The sequence below is a fragment of the Microcaecilia unicolor genome, chromosome 3, assembly GCF_901765095.1.
Source record: "Microcaecilia unicolor chromosome 3, aMicUni1.1, whole genome shotgun sequence".
NCBI lineage: Eukaryota > Metazoa > Chordata > Amphibia > Gymnophiona > Siphonopidae > Microcaecilia > Microcaecilia unicolor.
The window spans coordinates 428,274,957-428,291,617 of record NC_044033.1 but is presented as its reverse complement, the minus strand read 5'-3'; the positions used below and the strand labels follow the sequence as shown (position 1 = coordinate 428,291,617).

The following is a 16,661-nucleotide window of genomic DNA, read 5'->3' as shown; positions in this document are numbered from 1 at the left end:
TGGATTTCAGCAAAGCCTTTGATACGGTCCCCCACGGAAGACTCGTGAATAAGCTGAAAGGGTTGAACTTAGGACCGAAAGTGGTGAACTGGATAAGAAACTGGTTGATTGCCAGAGGGTGGTGGTAAATGGAATCTGCTCGGAGGAAAGGAAGGTGAGCAGTGGAGTTCCTCAGGGTCGGTGTTGGGGCCTATTCTGTTCAATATATTTGTGGGAGATATCGCTGAAGGGTTGGAAGGAAAGGTTTGCCTTTTTGCTGATGACACGAAAATAGCCCATAGAGTGGATACTCTGGAGGGAGTAGAAACGATGAGAAGGGATCTCCGAACCTTAGAAGAATGGTCGGGGGTCTGACAGTTAAAATTTAATTCATATACTCTTCCGGGGCAACTAGATATTGTCCGGCTACCACCAAGTTTCTAAGTACTATATCAAGAAGCCTATTTTCACTTAAAGTATGAACTAAAAACATATAACAGTGCACTGTGAACCACAATATTTTTTATTTTAAATATGCTGGTAGTGCTCAGTGGAGGGGGTTACGTCCACAGGACTCACTTGCAGTACATACTGCTTATACACCCCTTTAAAACATCATTGCACACCACCTCCCTGCCCTATTCTCTACTGCATAAGGTATAAAGCTTGTACTTAATATGTCTATTACATCCAGCAGGAGTTGAGAAAATGTAGGATGAATGTTACTACTTAGCTCATTCCGGGACGATCAGTGTGCTCAGATGTGTCAATGTCCTGTGGGGGTCCCCATCCGTAGTGTGGTTAAAAACAAAACTGTAGGACTACTACTCCCTAAACTCGGGACTGGAATACAATTTGCTCTCAATGGAAGATGTTCCTGGTTCCCTACATGCTCGGCATGTTTCGCTCTTACGCATCCTCAGGGCAACACCATGTAAGCTGAACCTGCTATGAATGGGAAAGTGCAGGGTACAAATGTAACAAATAAATAATAAGCTGGAAATATAAAACGTGAATGTTGAATTTGTAAAACACATGATGTCAAATTCAAAAAAATGTCATGAGACACATCTCACTCTAATATCTTCACTAAATGTCATTAATGCATGTCTACTCAGTGAATCAACATTTTTGCAAACACATTTCTTTCAAATTCATCGTTACAGCTAACCTGTGGTGGGACTTAGCCACTTTTCAAACCAATTGTCGAACAGATGCCGGTACATGCGCATTGCTTATATAGTGACGTTACACCTCAGCCCCTTTTGAATTTTCATGATACCCACTCTATCTCTTTATTCAGACCATGTGGGGAGACGGTCTGCCAATAGAAGATGAAACGCTGTTCCTTCCGGATCAAAATAGATGTGATGTCTCCTGTCATATTACCTGGAATCTGATCCAGTACCACAAACCTAAGATCTGTATCTCTGTGGTTCATTTCTACCCAGTGGGATACTAGCGGAGCATCTTTTTTCTGGGTCCCAAGATTGCTCAGATGTTCTGCGATGCAATCTTTGATCCTCCGCCTGGTCTGACCAATGTACCACTTTGAACAGGGGCCTTTAATCCCATATATAACTCGTGCTGACTCACAGTTAGTGTTGTGTCGAAGGATATAATTACGCCCTGTCATGGGATGTGTTATGACAGAAGTTTTCCAAGCGTAGCAGCAATAAACACATTTGGAGCAGCAGTCATGCCCCCCTACCTGATCCATGGTATTAGTAGTGCACCCATAGGTGAGTAATTCCCCTATATTTTTTGCTCTTTTATAAGCAAAGCATACGTCTGTAGATATATTATTCAATTGAAGAACTAGCCAATACTTCCTTATAATTCTTTTGATGTGGTTAGTTAATGGCGAAAAGGGGAGAACACATACCACATGGTCTGATTCCAGTGCATTAGTATGAGGGTTTAATAACCAGTCACGCTCAGCATTTCTTGCCCTCTTAATCGCTTTTTTCAAAACTTTCCTGGGATATCCTCTGCTTCTCAATCTTTGGTACAACATCCCAGCATGGTGATCACATAATTCCTTCGCTTGACATACTCATCGTAAACACAGAAATTGACCAGTGGGAATTCCATCCTTTTGTGATCTAAGATGGAAGCTGTTATAATGTAAGATAGCGTTAGTGTCCGTGGGTTTCCTATAAATCTGGGTATAAATGTTTCCCTGTTGTTTGTCGATCCTCATATCCAAAAAATTAATACTGACATTCAATCTCTTGGTCTCAAAGGAGATGTTGGGATCACTAGATTCTAAGTCCTTCAAAAATTGTGTTAAGTCCTCATCGTTGCCGCTCCACACCATAAATATGTCAATGGCAAGGACAAATGAAACTCGGGTATACATATAAAGTATCACATACCATGTAAAATGAGTTTATCTTGTTGGGCAGACTGGACGGACCATTCAGGTCTTTATCTGTCGTCATTTACTATGTTACTATGTTAAAGTCTATATGGAACTACTCATAAAAGTGAATTGAGCAAGACAGATTTTACAGGAGAGTAAGTAGGAAAAGACATCATCAAGAGTCACCTCAGAAAATTCATTTTTGCTTCATTTACTACCGTATCACCTCAAACATAACCCAACCCCTCCCCTAACCTTTAGAAAGTATGTCACCCCCCCAATTCTCTCTGCTATTAATGGTTCTCTTGTTGACCTCATGTGGCCTGTCCAACTGCTAGCACTCTCTTCAGACCTTGTGTCATCTTGGCAGCAATTATAATGATACATAGATAATATATTATATTCTCCACCAATTACATGTAAGGTAATATTATAAGAATATGTAAGAAAAGGGGGAATTAAATACTATATTTGTTGAATTACATTAACCTGCACTACAAGGTTTAAGGACATGTGCTCTGAAAATAAAGACCATATATTTACCTTTAAAAGGTTTATTTACAATACAGGTAATGTAATAATGTTACATGAGAGAGGCAGTTTTTAAAGAATCTTTCACAAGAGAAATGTGCTTTTCAAGATATCAAGTCTGAATTATAAATTATGCTGGATAACGGTAACTCACTTCAATAGATGCTGCTGGGTAGAGTGATGGAGATCCTTGCTGAAACAGGAGTCTTTTGTTACAGAATTGTAGTTGGAGCCTGGAGAAAGTCTTCAGGGTGTGTGTCAAGTCCCTGCTCAAAAGAGCTTACAATCTAAATCGGGACAGACAGAGAGGACCAATAAAGATAAGGGTAGGACAGACAGAAGGACACATAGGGAAAGGGACTATTGAAGAGAGGAAGACAAGATAAAGGTTACGAGCAAGTGACAAATTAGGAGTCGAAAGCAGCATCAAACAGGTAGGCCTTTAGCCCGGATTTGAAGGCGGCCAGGGATGGAGCTGCACATAACGGCTCAGGAAGCCTATTCCAGGCATAAGGTGCGGCGAGATAAAAGGATCGGAGTCTGGAGTTAGCGATGGAGGAGAAGGGTGCAATTAGGAGAGACTTGCCTAGTGAACAGAGTTCCTGGGAAGGAGTGTTGGGAGAGATGAGGGTGGAGAGGTAGTGAGGGGCTGCAGAGTGAATGCACTTATAAGTCAAAATCAGCCACTCTCTGGATGCAGGAAAAATGGTCTTAGCGCATGGGAAAAACCCGTATCCGGGTGTGCCAAGGCTAACTTTTCCTGCAGCTTGGTAAAAGGACCCTTTAGTGATTTAGGCACACTCCCCCAAATTCTATATATGGTACCTTAAGTCGTGCATGCTAATTTGGCCATACGACCAAATTGCGCACACAAGTTAATTGATGAACAAGCTAGTCAGCACCGATGGTACTTAATAACCAATTAGCAGCACTAATTGGCTTTAATTAGAATTTACGTGCACAACTTTCTAGGCATATTCTATAACATGGTGCACGTAAATTCTAATGCGTGCAAAAGAAAAGGGGGCATGGCCATGGCCAGGTCATGGGCATTTCCAAATCTATGTGCACTATTATAGAATACATCTGATCTATGCCTAAGTTAGGCATAGGTATTTAGGCCTGGTTTTAGGTGGCCTAAATGAGCACGCCTAACTTTTAGTCCAAGAACAGTCGCTAAGAGTACTCTATAAACTATACCTAACTTTAGGTGTAGTTTATAGAATCGCGCTAAGCGCGTGATTTTTCAGCACTGATTTTTGTATTGTAACATTGTTTTGTATTGTAACATTTATAACCCGCGCTTTTCCACCTGTAGCAGGCTCAATGCGGTTTACTTAATAAAACAAATTTATAAGATAGCACAAAATGGATAAAACATTTGAATATAATATATATAAAGAGGTGGACTAAGAAAGGATAAGGGAGGACGGTGGTAGAGGGTGTAAGTTGGGTAAAGTGCTGTGAAAAAGAACGAATGTATAACAATGGTTCGGAGAGGGATGAATTCAAAAGGGAAAAAAACATATTAAGTTCTGCTAAGTAGTCAGATCCAGGTATCGCAGATGGATTTCTAATTTAAGTCAAGTCATATGAGTAGGCTTGCTTGAAAAGGTGCGTTTTAAGTAGTTTCCGGAAGGGTAGATGATTTTTGACTATACGAATCGATCGTGGTAGGGTGTTTTTAAGGTGCCAATTATAGAATTTTGCTCACTGCTTATAGAACAGTGCCTAACACCTATGTGCATAATTGCCAATTGTTGGTGCTAAACATGCACATAAGAGCAATTATTCAATGAACTAGGTGCCAACTTATAGAATTGCCTTTTATGTTCTTCAACAGTATCATGTTTTTTTAATCATGCCCATAATAAATGTAAACTCTCTAATCCCTTAAATGATTAGCTCTAGGAAGCAGGGACTGTCTCTTACCTGTTTTGGTAGAGCTATAGAATTGCTTAGTAGTAATGTATTAGTACTCTCCTACAGACTGACCTGCAACTCAGAAAGTCAGAACGATTTCCAGCTTATTATAGAAGCATTATTGGGGGAACAGAATTGTATTAAGAACAACTACATTTTGGAGAAATGGGATTTTTCAAAGAAAACACCTGGAACGATGAGGGCCATGTACTAAACTACGGGTAGCTCAGCATACACGATAACATATGGAAAACACCCTGCGTTGTTGTGTTTGTGAATTGTAATGTGCGATATTTGCTTTTGCAGGTGTCATTTTTCGTTTGCAAAGCCGAACACATTTCTGCAAAATCGCGAATGAAGTGAAGATGCAAAACAGGTCATTGGTGATTTTGGCGTGTGTGTGTGTGTGTCGGGGGGGGGGGGGGTGCAGATGCATTTATTATGTCTATTATTGTCTGCAATTTGATACGTATTTGCATATTATGTGATGTCGACTGCTAGTTACTGAATGCATCAGTCTCAATGTATGAACTGCAGCAAACAAGCCTGCGAGATTCCATATATTGCTATTGGCTAAAGGGTTTTCCTATTTTATGTCCATATGTAAGAGGCACTGCACACCTGCTAACCACATTTCTCAAGCTTCAGATGGACTTGCACAGTTAACTGCACTGTATCAATGAATTAAAAGAGAGACACGGCCTGAAAACAACCTTTAAAGGTTGGGATGCCATGACACTGCAGAGAAAAAACGGGTCAATGAATATAAGGTACAACGCAACAGGGAACGTGACTAACCTGCTGAGATGAAAAGAATCTCAGTTGCAAACACACTTGCAGGGCACCAAAAAACCAACGCACTATAAAAGGCAACATGTTTTAATTCGCCAAATCTCTCAAGCACCTGGGTATTACTCTCATATTTTTATATATATAAACTGACCAAAACTGTCTATTCAAATCGCATACTGCTAGAGAGAAAATCGCACTTATTAGAGTGTACTGTAAATCTAAAGTGAAGGGAAAAAATAGCCTATAGTACTTTTAGCTTGAGTTAACGTTATGGAAATTGCCGACAGTGGTTATGCAATTACCTGGAGCCCCAGTTACTTACCCGAATCATTTCTTTCAAACAAGAGTGTTTTCCATTAAAAAGACTAATGGGCGGCAGCCCAAAGCAGCAGCTGCCCGCACGTTTTGCAGCTTTGTTGACTTTTTTTCCAACCCTTCTCAGTCCCCACCCCCACCCCACGAACACGCAGAACCGGCGGCCAAGAGCAAAGGCTGCCAGCTCCTACCCCCCCACGGTACGGCCTTTGATTGACAGCTCCAAGCATCCTTCTACAATTGGGCGCAAAGCGAACAATCGTTTGAAATGGGCAGCCAATGAGCTCAGACCGGGGCGGGTTCTCGAACTCTTCGCCTCTTGTACAGTGAGCGGCGCAGGTGTTTGGAGCCTAGAGCGGACTCCCTATGACCGGACCGAGAGAGCTCATGAGGTGCACCCGGCTCCCCTCTGCAGCATCCATGGCGAAAAGAAGAAATCTGTAGGAGTTTCTCCAAAGCAAAATTACGGGTATGCAGCAGCCTGGCTCCTTCTTAGGAACAAAATAGAGTTCTAGAATATGTTAAGAATTGCATATATTATTTTTCTTCAAAATAAAACTCGTCCGACCTTGCTCCCAAAAGTATGGTGCATTTTCTTTTTTTTTTTTCTGAGTAAGATCGGACGAGCTGCCTCTGGACTAGAGAGGGAGCTGTTGTGGATGAGACTTGGGGGACCGTCGCTGTTACTACTGGTTGCTGCTGTTGTTGGCAGTGGGTGACTTTTCGCAGGAATAACACTGCCACGCTCCCCTGGGAGTTTGCATCTCCCCCTTCCCTTTCAGGGAAACCGCTTATTCTTTTCGGCGAGGGGATTTGTTGATTTGTTTCTGACAGATCCCAGGCTTGCAGCAGCCAGGAACCCACCAGGTTGTTAATTTTTTGCACGGGCAGCATAAATATGTCCTGATACGGACGTTGCCCCACAGGCATAGGTAACTACAAATAAAGTTACTGAGGGGGAAACGATTTAGTGTTGGGGTGAAGCTTGCTGCTTGTCCATTTATCATTGCAGGCGATTGTCCGTATATAGAGGCATAGTGAAAAATCTAATACGTGGAGAACAATGTAACAGTTTGTTGGCTTTTGTCTTGAAACGACCTTCAAGAGAACCCAGCCACTAAACTTTTTTTTGTGTCGTTTCAGAGAGGCTGGAAAACTTCCCAAAGGGGATTTGCTTTTAACCCAGCCAGGAGCTAGGGTGGGAGGGGGCAATGGTAGCTGCAGACCTGCAAAACCTGTTCGGTAAGCTTTCACGCTCCTGCCTTGCTTCCCTTCTTTATCTGTGCTTGTGCAGATCTGGCGTTTCCTGACCTCGCCTCGTCCTGTCATTGATGGGAAATCAACTGGATCGCATCACCCACCTGAACTACAGCGAGCTGCCCACCGGGGACCCCTCGGGGATCGAAAAGGACGAGCTGAGGGTGGGGGTGGCGTACTTCTTCTCAGATGAGGAGGAGGACCTGGACGACCGAGGCCAGCCCGAGAGCTACAGCGTGACGGATCAGAGCCCGAGTAAGGAGAGCCACCTGGTGCTGAACGAGCTCGAGTTCTCTGCCTTCTCCTGCCAGGAATGCATCTTCTCCAAACTGAGCGAGACCCAGGACCTGAACGTCTACCCCATGAAGGGACTCTTGGCCCTGTGCAAGCCCGGGGACCTGATCGAGCTGCTTTTTGTGTGCTCGCCTACCGATCATCCAGCCCCTGCCGCTCCCTCGCACTGGGCGGTCTATGTGGGCGGCGGGCAGATCATTCATTTGCACCAGGGGGAGATCCGCCAGGACAGCCTGTACGAGGTGGGAGGCGGCAGCATGGGCCGGGTGGTGAATAGCTGGTACCGCTACCGACCTCTGACTGCAGATCTGGTGCTGCAGAACGCCTGCGGACACCGGGGCTTAAAAAGCGACGAAATCTGCTGGACGAACTCGGAAAGTTTCGCTGCCTGGTGTAGGTTTGGCAAAAGGGAGTTCAAAGCCGGCGGTGAAGTGCAGGCTGGGACCCAGCAATATTTTCTAAAGATTCACCTCTCGGAGAGCAACGTCCACACCCTGAGGTTTCGGAGTCTGGAGGATCTAATAAGAGAAAAGCGCAGGGTGGATGCTAGTGGCAAGCTAAGAGTCATCAAAGAGTTTTCAATTGTGGATGGGAAGGAATAAGGCCGGAGATGCGATTCATTCCTGAACATACTTGTCAAGACATGCATGCCAGCCAGGCTGCACCTCTGGGACTCGTTGAGGCTCATGGCAACATTCCAGAAACCAGCATTAATTACACCATAGCCAGTATTTTGTTTGGCTTTTAATAACATAAAGTACAAAAAAAATCTCACTGTTGACCATAGTGTTGATGTTTTTACTGACCATTTTAAAGACTTGCTCAATGAAATTTCAAATTGAAATTTTGATTTTCATGGCTTTATTCCATGATAGGTAAAAGGGGCCATAACTGAATTCAGCTAATAGCTTAGCTGGTTTTTTTTTCTACTATTCTTAAACCTTGGAAAATCATGCTTTTCACTAATGTTCAGTACTGTGCTTCAGCTTTAACTGCAGCCCACACACCATTCCTGTTGAGTAAGATGTAACATTTTGGGATTTATGATTTTAAGGGATGCGATGCACCTACCTGTAGCTTAAAAAAAAAAGACTTTTATCATGCAAAGTAACTGTCTCAGCTTTTTTTTTCTATTTTCAGTTTCTCCATTGCTGATTAGTGACAGACTCACAGTCTTCCCAGCCCACTCCTCTCTTAGAAAAAAGAAAATTAGAGTTGGAAACAGCTCTTTTCTAGATTCAAAGCCAACAGATGCATATGTAGTACTAAAAAGGGGTCTGTTGCTGAAATAGTACAACTGGATCTCCCTTAACAATTGACACATTTTCTGGGGACCAGTGCTCCCTACCTCCATCTTTTTAGGTCTTCCACTTCAGGCTGCTGTGCAGTAACACTGCACTATCAGTAGTAATCAGTACCTGATATTTTAGAGAGAATGCTACAAGAAAGCACAAACATTGTCAGTCTTTTACAGCCCATACTAATTTTTTCACAAATAGAAATCAGTAACGTTACTTAGTTCTTGCCACAATGAAAAGGTAATATATGGCAAATATTTGGTCATTATAGAAATCCAAAAGCTAGAAAATGGAAATGCTTTTTCTTAAAGTAATGGTGGTCTGCATTCTAGTTCCTTTTTCAAGACTCACTTGTTTTTAAACCCTTTCAGAGCTTCCAGAGGAAAGATTAGGCTGTTCTAAACTGCTTTAGGCAGTTCCGATACTACAGTGTGACATGCAGAACAATGTTTGTAAGATAAAGTCAGCTGCCAATGTCTTCCTTTAGAGCAGGTTCTTCTGTAAGAAGAGGCTTTCCCTTAATTCTGTATTTTGGCAAGCTTGCAGAAAATAATCAGAAATACCAGAGTATATGCACTTTTAGTTTTTTTTTTCTTTAGGATAGCAACTCTTTCTAACTCAAGTTCTGAAATCTGTTCCCAAATTTGTTAAACTGCCCCCACTCCTTGTTGTAAAATGTGAAAATGTTGGGCTTCCAGTGATCATGTTATAAGGGTGGTGCACTACTTTTCTAGAACAGAAGAATTATATTAGCAAATAAATTTTGCCTCTGATGTCACTAGGGAAAGCCACATCCTGGAGTCTCAAGTCCTGTTTATTGGTTGTGTCAGTTGTAAAGGGATTCCGCTCTGAGGATTTTCTTCTTGCCAATACAAAACTAGCAAATGTTAACCCACAGAGATCAAGCATTTTAAAAGAAGTTCTGCAGACTGTTTAGTACAAAAGTGCACCTCTGTCACACCAGTGAGCTTAAATTACATATGTGTTTGTTGCAAAGATTTTGGTGGCAGGATTGAAAAGTTAGAGGCTTCCAACCCAGTGCAATAAAGTGGTGAATTTAAAATCTGGCACCTCATGCATACTCATCAGTGTCAGTGAGTTGTGCCTAGACTGCAAACATACAGATTGTCCGACCCTATTGTTGACGCCCTATACAGTATAAAAATCATTTTATTTCTTTCCAAATACAGTAGGAGGTTGATTCTGGTCTTCATTAAATGATATGTATACCCTATAAGTGCTTGGAGACCCAGCCAGAGTGGTTTTGTTTCTCTGATTACTGGCATATTTAAAGCAGAAGTGATTTATACTTAATTTAAGTTAGATTTAAACAAATAAGCAAGATACTTTAAAAGGCATTTCTGCATTTAAAACTATTCAAGTTAAAAAAAAAAAGAAAGAAAATGGCCACCTCTCTACCCATGACTTAAATTTGGGGACATATACCCTGCATACAACAAGTTTATTGAACTTGGGCAGATGTGAGTTGGGTATTTGTAAAATACAATAGCATGCATGCAAAATAAATTAGATTTCTGTATGCTAAAGAGCAGGTGGAAATGCATTTGGGTGCTTTCCTTGGGTTAATTTTGAAAGGAAAACTATGTGCAGATGTGTTTTTCCTTAGAAAATTGGAGTAACTTAGGCATGTACCTTCAGCACAGGCTGATGTTTCATTGAGAGGCTGTCTCAAGAAAGAGCACACATAATAAAGTCCGTTGTTTTCTTACAGGTAGAAATCAGCAAGGTAGGCAAACGTATTAAATTACCCTCCAGGAAAAAGTGTTGGATAATTGCCCGCTCTCTGCCAGATTCTGTATATTGCGCCTAGCGTTCCGCGCCTAAATCTAAACATATTCCATAACAATGCATCTAACTTAATTGGCCGAACAAGCCAATCCGTGTTGTTAACAGCACGTAAGCAATAGTAAGCACTAATTTGGCAATAATTAGAATTTACGCGCATAACTCAATAAGCGTATGCTGTAACTCACTGCACCTAAATTCTAACGCGTACATCCGAAAATGGGCATTTTGTGGGCATTTCTAAATTTATGCGTCTTGTTATAGAATATGGCCTAGTCCAGAAATCTACGCACCGGGAGTTACGCCATGTTTTCGTTGGTGTAAATAGATGCGTGTAGTTTTAGGCCCTGGGATATCAACCAAGTGTATTCTTTATACTGTGCTTAAATACACTTAGGCGAAAATGATTTCAGTGTGGGTAAGCATGCTTCATGCTACTACATGTGAGCTGAAGCATTCCCAGGGAGGTGGAGCTGGGGAGGGGCTTGAATTTAGGCGTATACAATTGGATTTTCAGAAGTGTGTATATAGTTTTTCTCATTGTGGTGTGAACATGTGACCACGGAGCTTTATTTACATTGGCAGAAGTGGTTATAACCATGGCCACGCCATCAACTTTTGTGAGTAGGTCTCAAAGGGTTTTCTGTCTCTTTGAAAGGTTGTACTGCTTAGGTAGCAAGAATGACAAAAGAGATCCAGAGAAGCTGTTTATGTACTGGGTAGAAACAGATAAATCATGGCCTTTTAGGGGAATGACCAAGAATCTCTGCTTGACAATTTAAAAAATGAGAGACAATATAGACACTTCCAGAGGTGAGGGATCATCTTTCTTATTTTCTCTCTGTGTCCCTAGGAGACACTCTTGCTGCAGTCATATGTGTGTTAAAGTCAGATTAGCCTGACTTATTGATTGATGACTGTAATCTTACTACTACCAAATTAATTAGGCATTTTAATTATACAGTGCCTTTAGGTGGGCTTTGTTTGTAAATTATATAAATCAACCAGGATTCTGCTTCTAGAAATGCTTCATATAGTCAGGAAAAGATAGTGAATCCCCCCCCCCCCCCCCCCCCCTCCTGTGACTTTTAGGAAATCCGAATAGTACTGTGTTGGCTCTCATTAGAGCCATCTATTTATTAGTGTAAACTACATAGAGAGAATACAAACAGTTCAAGTAGAAACTCAGGGAAGGAGACTTCTTAGATGCTGCGACCATAATAAACATTGCTTTCCATTTATAATTGAAATATATAAAAGAAACCAAAAGATAAGACCAAAAATGAGGAGAAAGAAAAGTCAAGAAGCAGGCAAGTTGAATTTGAGAAATCACTCTCATGCTACAGTTTTAAATCATGCGGAAGTCTCAGGACTGCAATGTAAGTCATGCCCTGAGGCCTTATAAATCCACCTTGAGGCTTAATAAAGCTAAGGTGGGAATTCGAAACAAAATTAAAAAAAAAAAAAAGAAAGGAAAAATAAGTAATATTTCATTTTCTTGGGAGGTTGTGAAGGGTGAAATACAGATGAATGAATGCCTTGGCCTGGCCAGGGCTTGAGTAAATATAATGTACAAATCTGGGAAAATAATAGCATGAAATGAGTGTGCACAAAGGAAAAATGGGTGATGCACCATATTTCATGGTAAAAAGTTGAAAGGGTGAATATATTTCAGAGAAGTTTGTTGAAAAAATAATATAGTCCTTATGCAAACAGGAAAATCAGAAGATGCAGCATTGGGAACATTTCAGAAGTCATAAACTCAATAGCCTTTCCATTGTTATTATATCATGCACCCTATAGAAAGTTTTTATTGCTAATGGACTGACCCCTATGTGACATGAATTTTGTTACCTTATAACCCAAGACTGTTTGGCCTTGTTGCAGCAGCCATCCCAATAAAACTAGGTTTCTGTAACTACCATCTTGCAGAAAAAAAATTGACAAAAGGTTAGACTTTTTCCCCATAGACCCCCAAGGCAGCCTAAGTTGTGTGCGCAAATCCAGTCATATTCTGGATTTGCGCGCACAATTTAATGATGTAACAAGTCAATCAGTGCCAATAATTGCCACTTAACAAGCAATTAACACTAATTGGCATTAATTAGAGTTTATGCGCAGAACAGTCTAAGGGCATCTTTCATAAAGCTGCGCTAGCGTTTCCCACGTGGCAAATAAGAGAAAGCCCACAGGAATTAAGCGGGCTTCCTTTTGTTTACTGCACAGGAATCACTAGCGTGGCATTAATAAAGAAGCCCTAGGCTTATTCTGTAATATGATGTGCATAAATTCTAAGTTGCATAGTTGAAAAGGAGGCATGGCTATGAGCAGGTTGTGGGCATTTGTAAAATCTATGGGTGTTGTTATAGAATATACCTGGTCCGCGTGTAATTTAGGCATAACTGCCCGTGACTAAATTTAGTTGTGCGGACGGGCGCTCAGGATATTCTATAAACTGCACAGAAATTTAGGCTTGGGGGAAATTCTATATATGGTGCCTTAAAAATCGGTGAGAATAAAAACCAGGCTTATCCAAAAAACTGGAACCAAACCAAATGTTAAAAATACAACAAACAATATTTATTAACTTTCTTTAAAACAGAACTCATAAATATATTTTTTAAAAATGGCTCAACACGATGTGTTTCGACCTAGCGGCCTACATCAGGAGTCTTGTGACCGTAGTCAAAAAAACTCATGAATTGATGATATGAAAAATCTCTAGTTTCAAATGATAAGTAAAAATCTTGAGACAAAAACATGAACATTTTAACATTTGGTTTGGTTCCAGTTTTTTGGATAAGCCTGGTTTTTATTCCCACTTCTTTTATTTCCATTATTTATCCCGTGGGATCTACTGAGTTCTCCACGCACGTGGATTCTCTTTAGCCTTAAAAAATCGGTGCCATAAAACCATGTGGGTGGCGTGATTCTATAAACTACGCCTAAAGTTAGGTGTTCATAGAATACGCTCAAGCGCCATTCATGCAACTAAAATGTAGGTGCACCTATTTATGCCAACTGAAACCAGGCCTACTGTAAATACCTGCGCCTAAGGCACACATCGAGAGTATTCTGTAATAGTGTGCATAGTTTTTTTAAATGACCACAACTTGCCTATTCTTTGCCCATGGTCCTGTCTCCTTTTTAACTGTGCACACTGGAATTTACACACACCGTGTTATAGAATACACCTAGAAAGTTGTGCATGTAAATTAATTAAAGCCAATTAGAATTACATAAGTACATAAGTAGTGCCATACTGGGAAAGACCAAAGGTCCATCTAGCCCAGCATCCTGTCACCGACAGTGGCCAATCCAGGTCAAGGGCACCTGGCACGCTCCCCAAACGTAAAAACATTCCAGACAAGTTATACCTAAAAATGCGAAATTTTTCCAAGTCCATTTAATAGCGGTCTATGGACTTGTCCTTTAGGAATCTATCTAACCCCTTTTTAAACTCCGTCAAGCTAACCGCACGTTCTCCGGCAACGAATTCCAGAGTCTAATTACACGTTGGGTGAAGAAAAATTTTCTCCGATTCGTTTTAAATTTACCACACTGTAGCTTCAACTCATGCCCTCTAGTCCTAGTATTTTTGGATAGCGTGAACAGTCGCTTCACATCCACCCGATCCATTCCACTCATTATTTATACACTTCTATCATATCTCCCCTCAGCCGTCTCTTCTCCAAGCTAAAAAGCCCTAGCCTTCTCAGCCTCTCTTCATAGGAAAGTCGTCCCATCCCCACTATCATTTTCGTCGCCCTTCGCTGTACCTTTTCCAATTCTACTATATCTTTTTTGAGATACGGAGACCAGTACTGAACACAATACTCCAGGTGCGGTCGCACCATGGAGCGATACAACGGCATTATAACATCCGCACACCTGGACTCCATACCCTTCCTAATAACACCCAACATTCTATTCGCTTTCCTAGCCGCAGCAGCACACTGAGCAGAAGGTTTCAGCGTATCATCGACGACGACACCCAGATCCCTTTCTTGATCCGTAACTCCTAACGCGGAACCTTGCAAGACGTAGCTATAATTCGGGTTCCTCTTACCCACATGCATCACTTTGCACTTGTCAACATTGAACTTCATCTGCCACTTGCACGCCCATCTCCCAGTCTCGCAAGGTCCTCCTGTAATCGTTCACATTCCTCCTGCGACTTGACGACCCTGAATAATTTTGTGTCATCGGCGAATTTAATTACCTCACTAGTTATTCCCATCTCTAGGTCATTTATAAATACATTAAAAAGCAACGGACCCAGCACAGACCCCTGCGGGACCCCACTAACTACCCTCCTCCACTGAGAATACTGGCCACGCAATCCTACTCTCTGCTTCCTATCTTTCAACCAGTTCTTAATCCATAATAATACCCTACCTCCGATTCCATGACTCTGCAATTTCTTCAGGAGTCTTTCGTGCGGCACTTTGTCAAACGCCTTCTGAAAATCCAGATATACAATATCAACCGGCTCCCCATTGTCCACATGTTTGCTTACCCCCTCAAAAAAATGCATTAGATTGGTGAGGCAAGACTTCCCTTCACTAAATCCGTGCTGACTTTGTCTCATCAGTCCATGTTTTTGTATATGCTCTGCAATTTTAGTGCTGCTAATTGGTAAGTACTAATTATCAACGCTGCTTGGCTTCTTAATTAAGTTGTCCGTGCAATTTTGCTCTGTGGCCAAATTAGTACGTACAACTTAAGGCTCCATATATAGAATTTGGGGGTTATTTTATAAAGTATACCTAAATATAGGTGTACTTTATAGAATACACCTAGGCTTATTTTGTTTCGGCGCCAATTTTTTAGGCGTGATATATAGAATGTAGTCCAGATTGGGACAGATCATTGTGCTTTGTCTTGTGGAGAGTAATATGTAAGAGTTACCTAGGCTGTTAAGCACGTGCTTCACCTGTTTTGTAAAGGCAACATGTATCTTTATAAAATTACTTCATCAGATGGTAGTCAGTGACATTTACACCTGCTTTGAGGCATCTAACTTTTGTTCACTATCGTCTTCCCAGTTTCAAAAATATACTACTAAATCAATTAAAAATCATGTAAATTGTGCTCAAAACAAATGTGACCTCAACTCAATTCTGTGGCCACTGTTATCTATCGTCAATCTTAAGTAACATTTTCCAGTGATTAAACAAAGGAATCAAGAGTCACTGGTCTGTATATTCAATGATGTTCTTATATCAGTATCCAATGTATTTTAAATTAATGATTGCTGTTGTTTTCCATATCACCATTCAAACTGATAGGTACATCGCCAACCACTCTCTATATGACCTGACTTGGAACCAGGTTGTGCCAAACTCGGCTTCTTCAGAAGGTACCTAAATATAGAAAAATAAATAAGTAAATGTGTCCAAAAAGCTGGAAAATTTTAATCAAAGTAACTTTTCAAATTCATTTTTTCAAAATATACTCTGGTTCACTGGTGGAAGTGGCACAATATAAGAACATCATTGATATACAAATTAATGACTCTTGATTCCTATGTTTGATCACTGGAAAATGTTGCTTAAGTGCGATGATCGATAACAGTGACCACAGAACTGAGTTGAGATCATGGTTTTTTTTCTGAGCACAATTCACATTATTTTTAATTGTTTTAGTAATATATTTTTGAACCTGGGAGATTGATAGTAATTTGTATGCTTGACTTTTGATTCCAGGATTAGATATATTTTTCGTTTGATTCATATTAGGCCCCTATATTGATGAGAGATCTACATTTTTTGGTGCCAATCGCTGATTCTATAATGGCATGTGGGTGCTCAAGATTCCATTATAGAATACTAACCTAAGTCAGCACTTAAGCACCATCATTTAGGTGCGCCCACTTACACCATATCAATGCGGCATAGCAGCTTATAAGTTATTCTGTAAGTTACACTTGTAAATGTTGAGCATGCCCTGCCCAAGCGCCTCCCCCAGTGAATGCACTCTTGCATGTATGCACTTAGGAGTCCTTTTAATAAAGTGCGGTAAAAGGGGACCTTCGTTTGCGCATATTTTTTGACTCACTCTGAGGCCCCCTTTTACCGCAGTGGGTAAAAGACTGACCA

The 16,661-nt window shown here is 41.0% G+C and overlaps 1 protein-coding gene across 1 annotated transcript; it reads left to right on the top strand.

The window, feature by feature from the left end:
* Window positions 1-6,232: 6,232 nt before the first annotated feature.
* Window positions 6,233-9,997, top strand: LRATD1 (LRAT domain containing 1). The gene is made up of 2 exons (XM_030198851.1): window positions 6,233-6,374; window positions 7,200-9,997. Exon 2 carries the CDS (start codon window positions 7,237-7,239, stop codon window positions 8,056-8,058), a length of 822 nt encoding a protein of 273 aa, XP_030054711.1. The 5' UTR covers window positions 6,233-6,374; window positions 7,200-7,236; the 3' UTR covers window positions 8,059-9,997.
* The last annotated feature ends 6,664 nt before the right edge of the window (window positions 9,998-16,661 follow it).

Coding starts and splice junctions, on each gene's coding strand:
- LRATD1 (XM_030198851.1), top strand. CDS start 7,237: ATGGGAAATCAACTGGATCGCATCACCCACCTGAACTACAGCGAGCTG.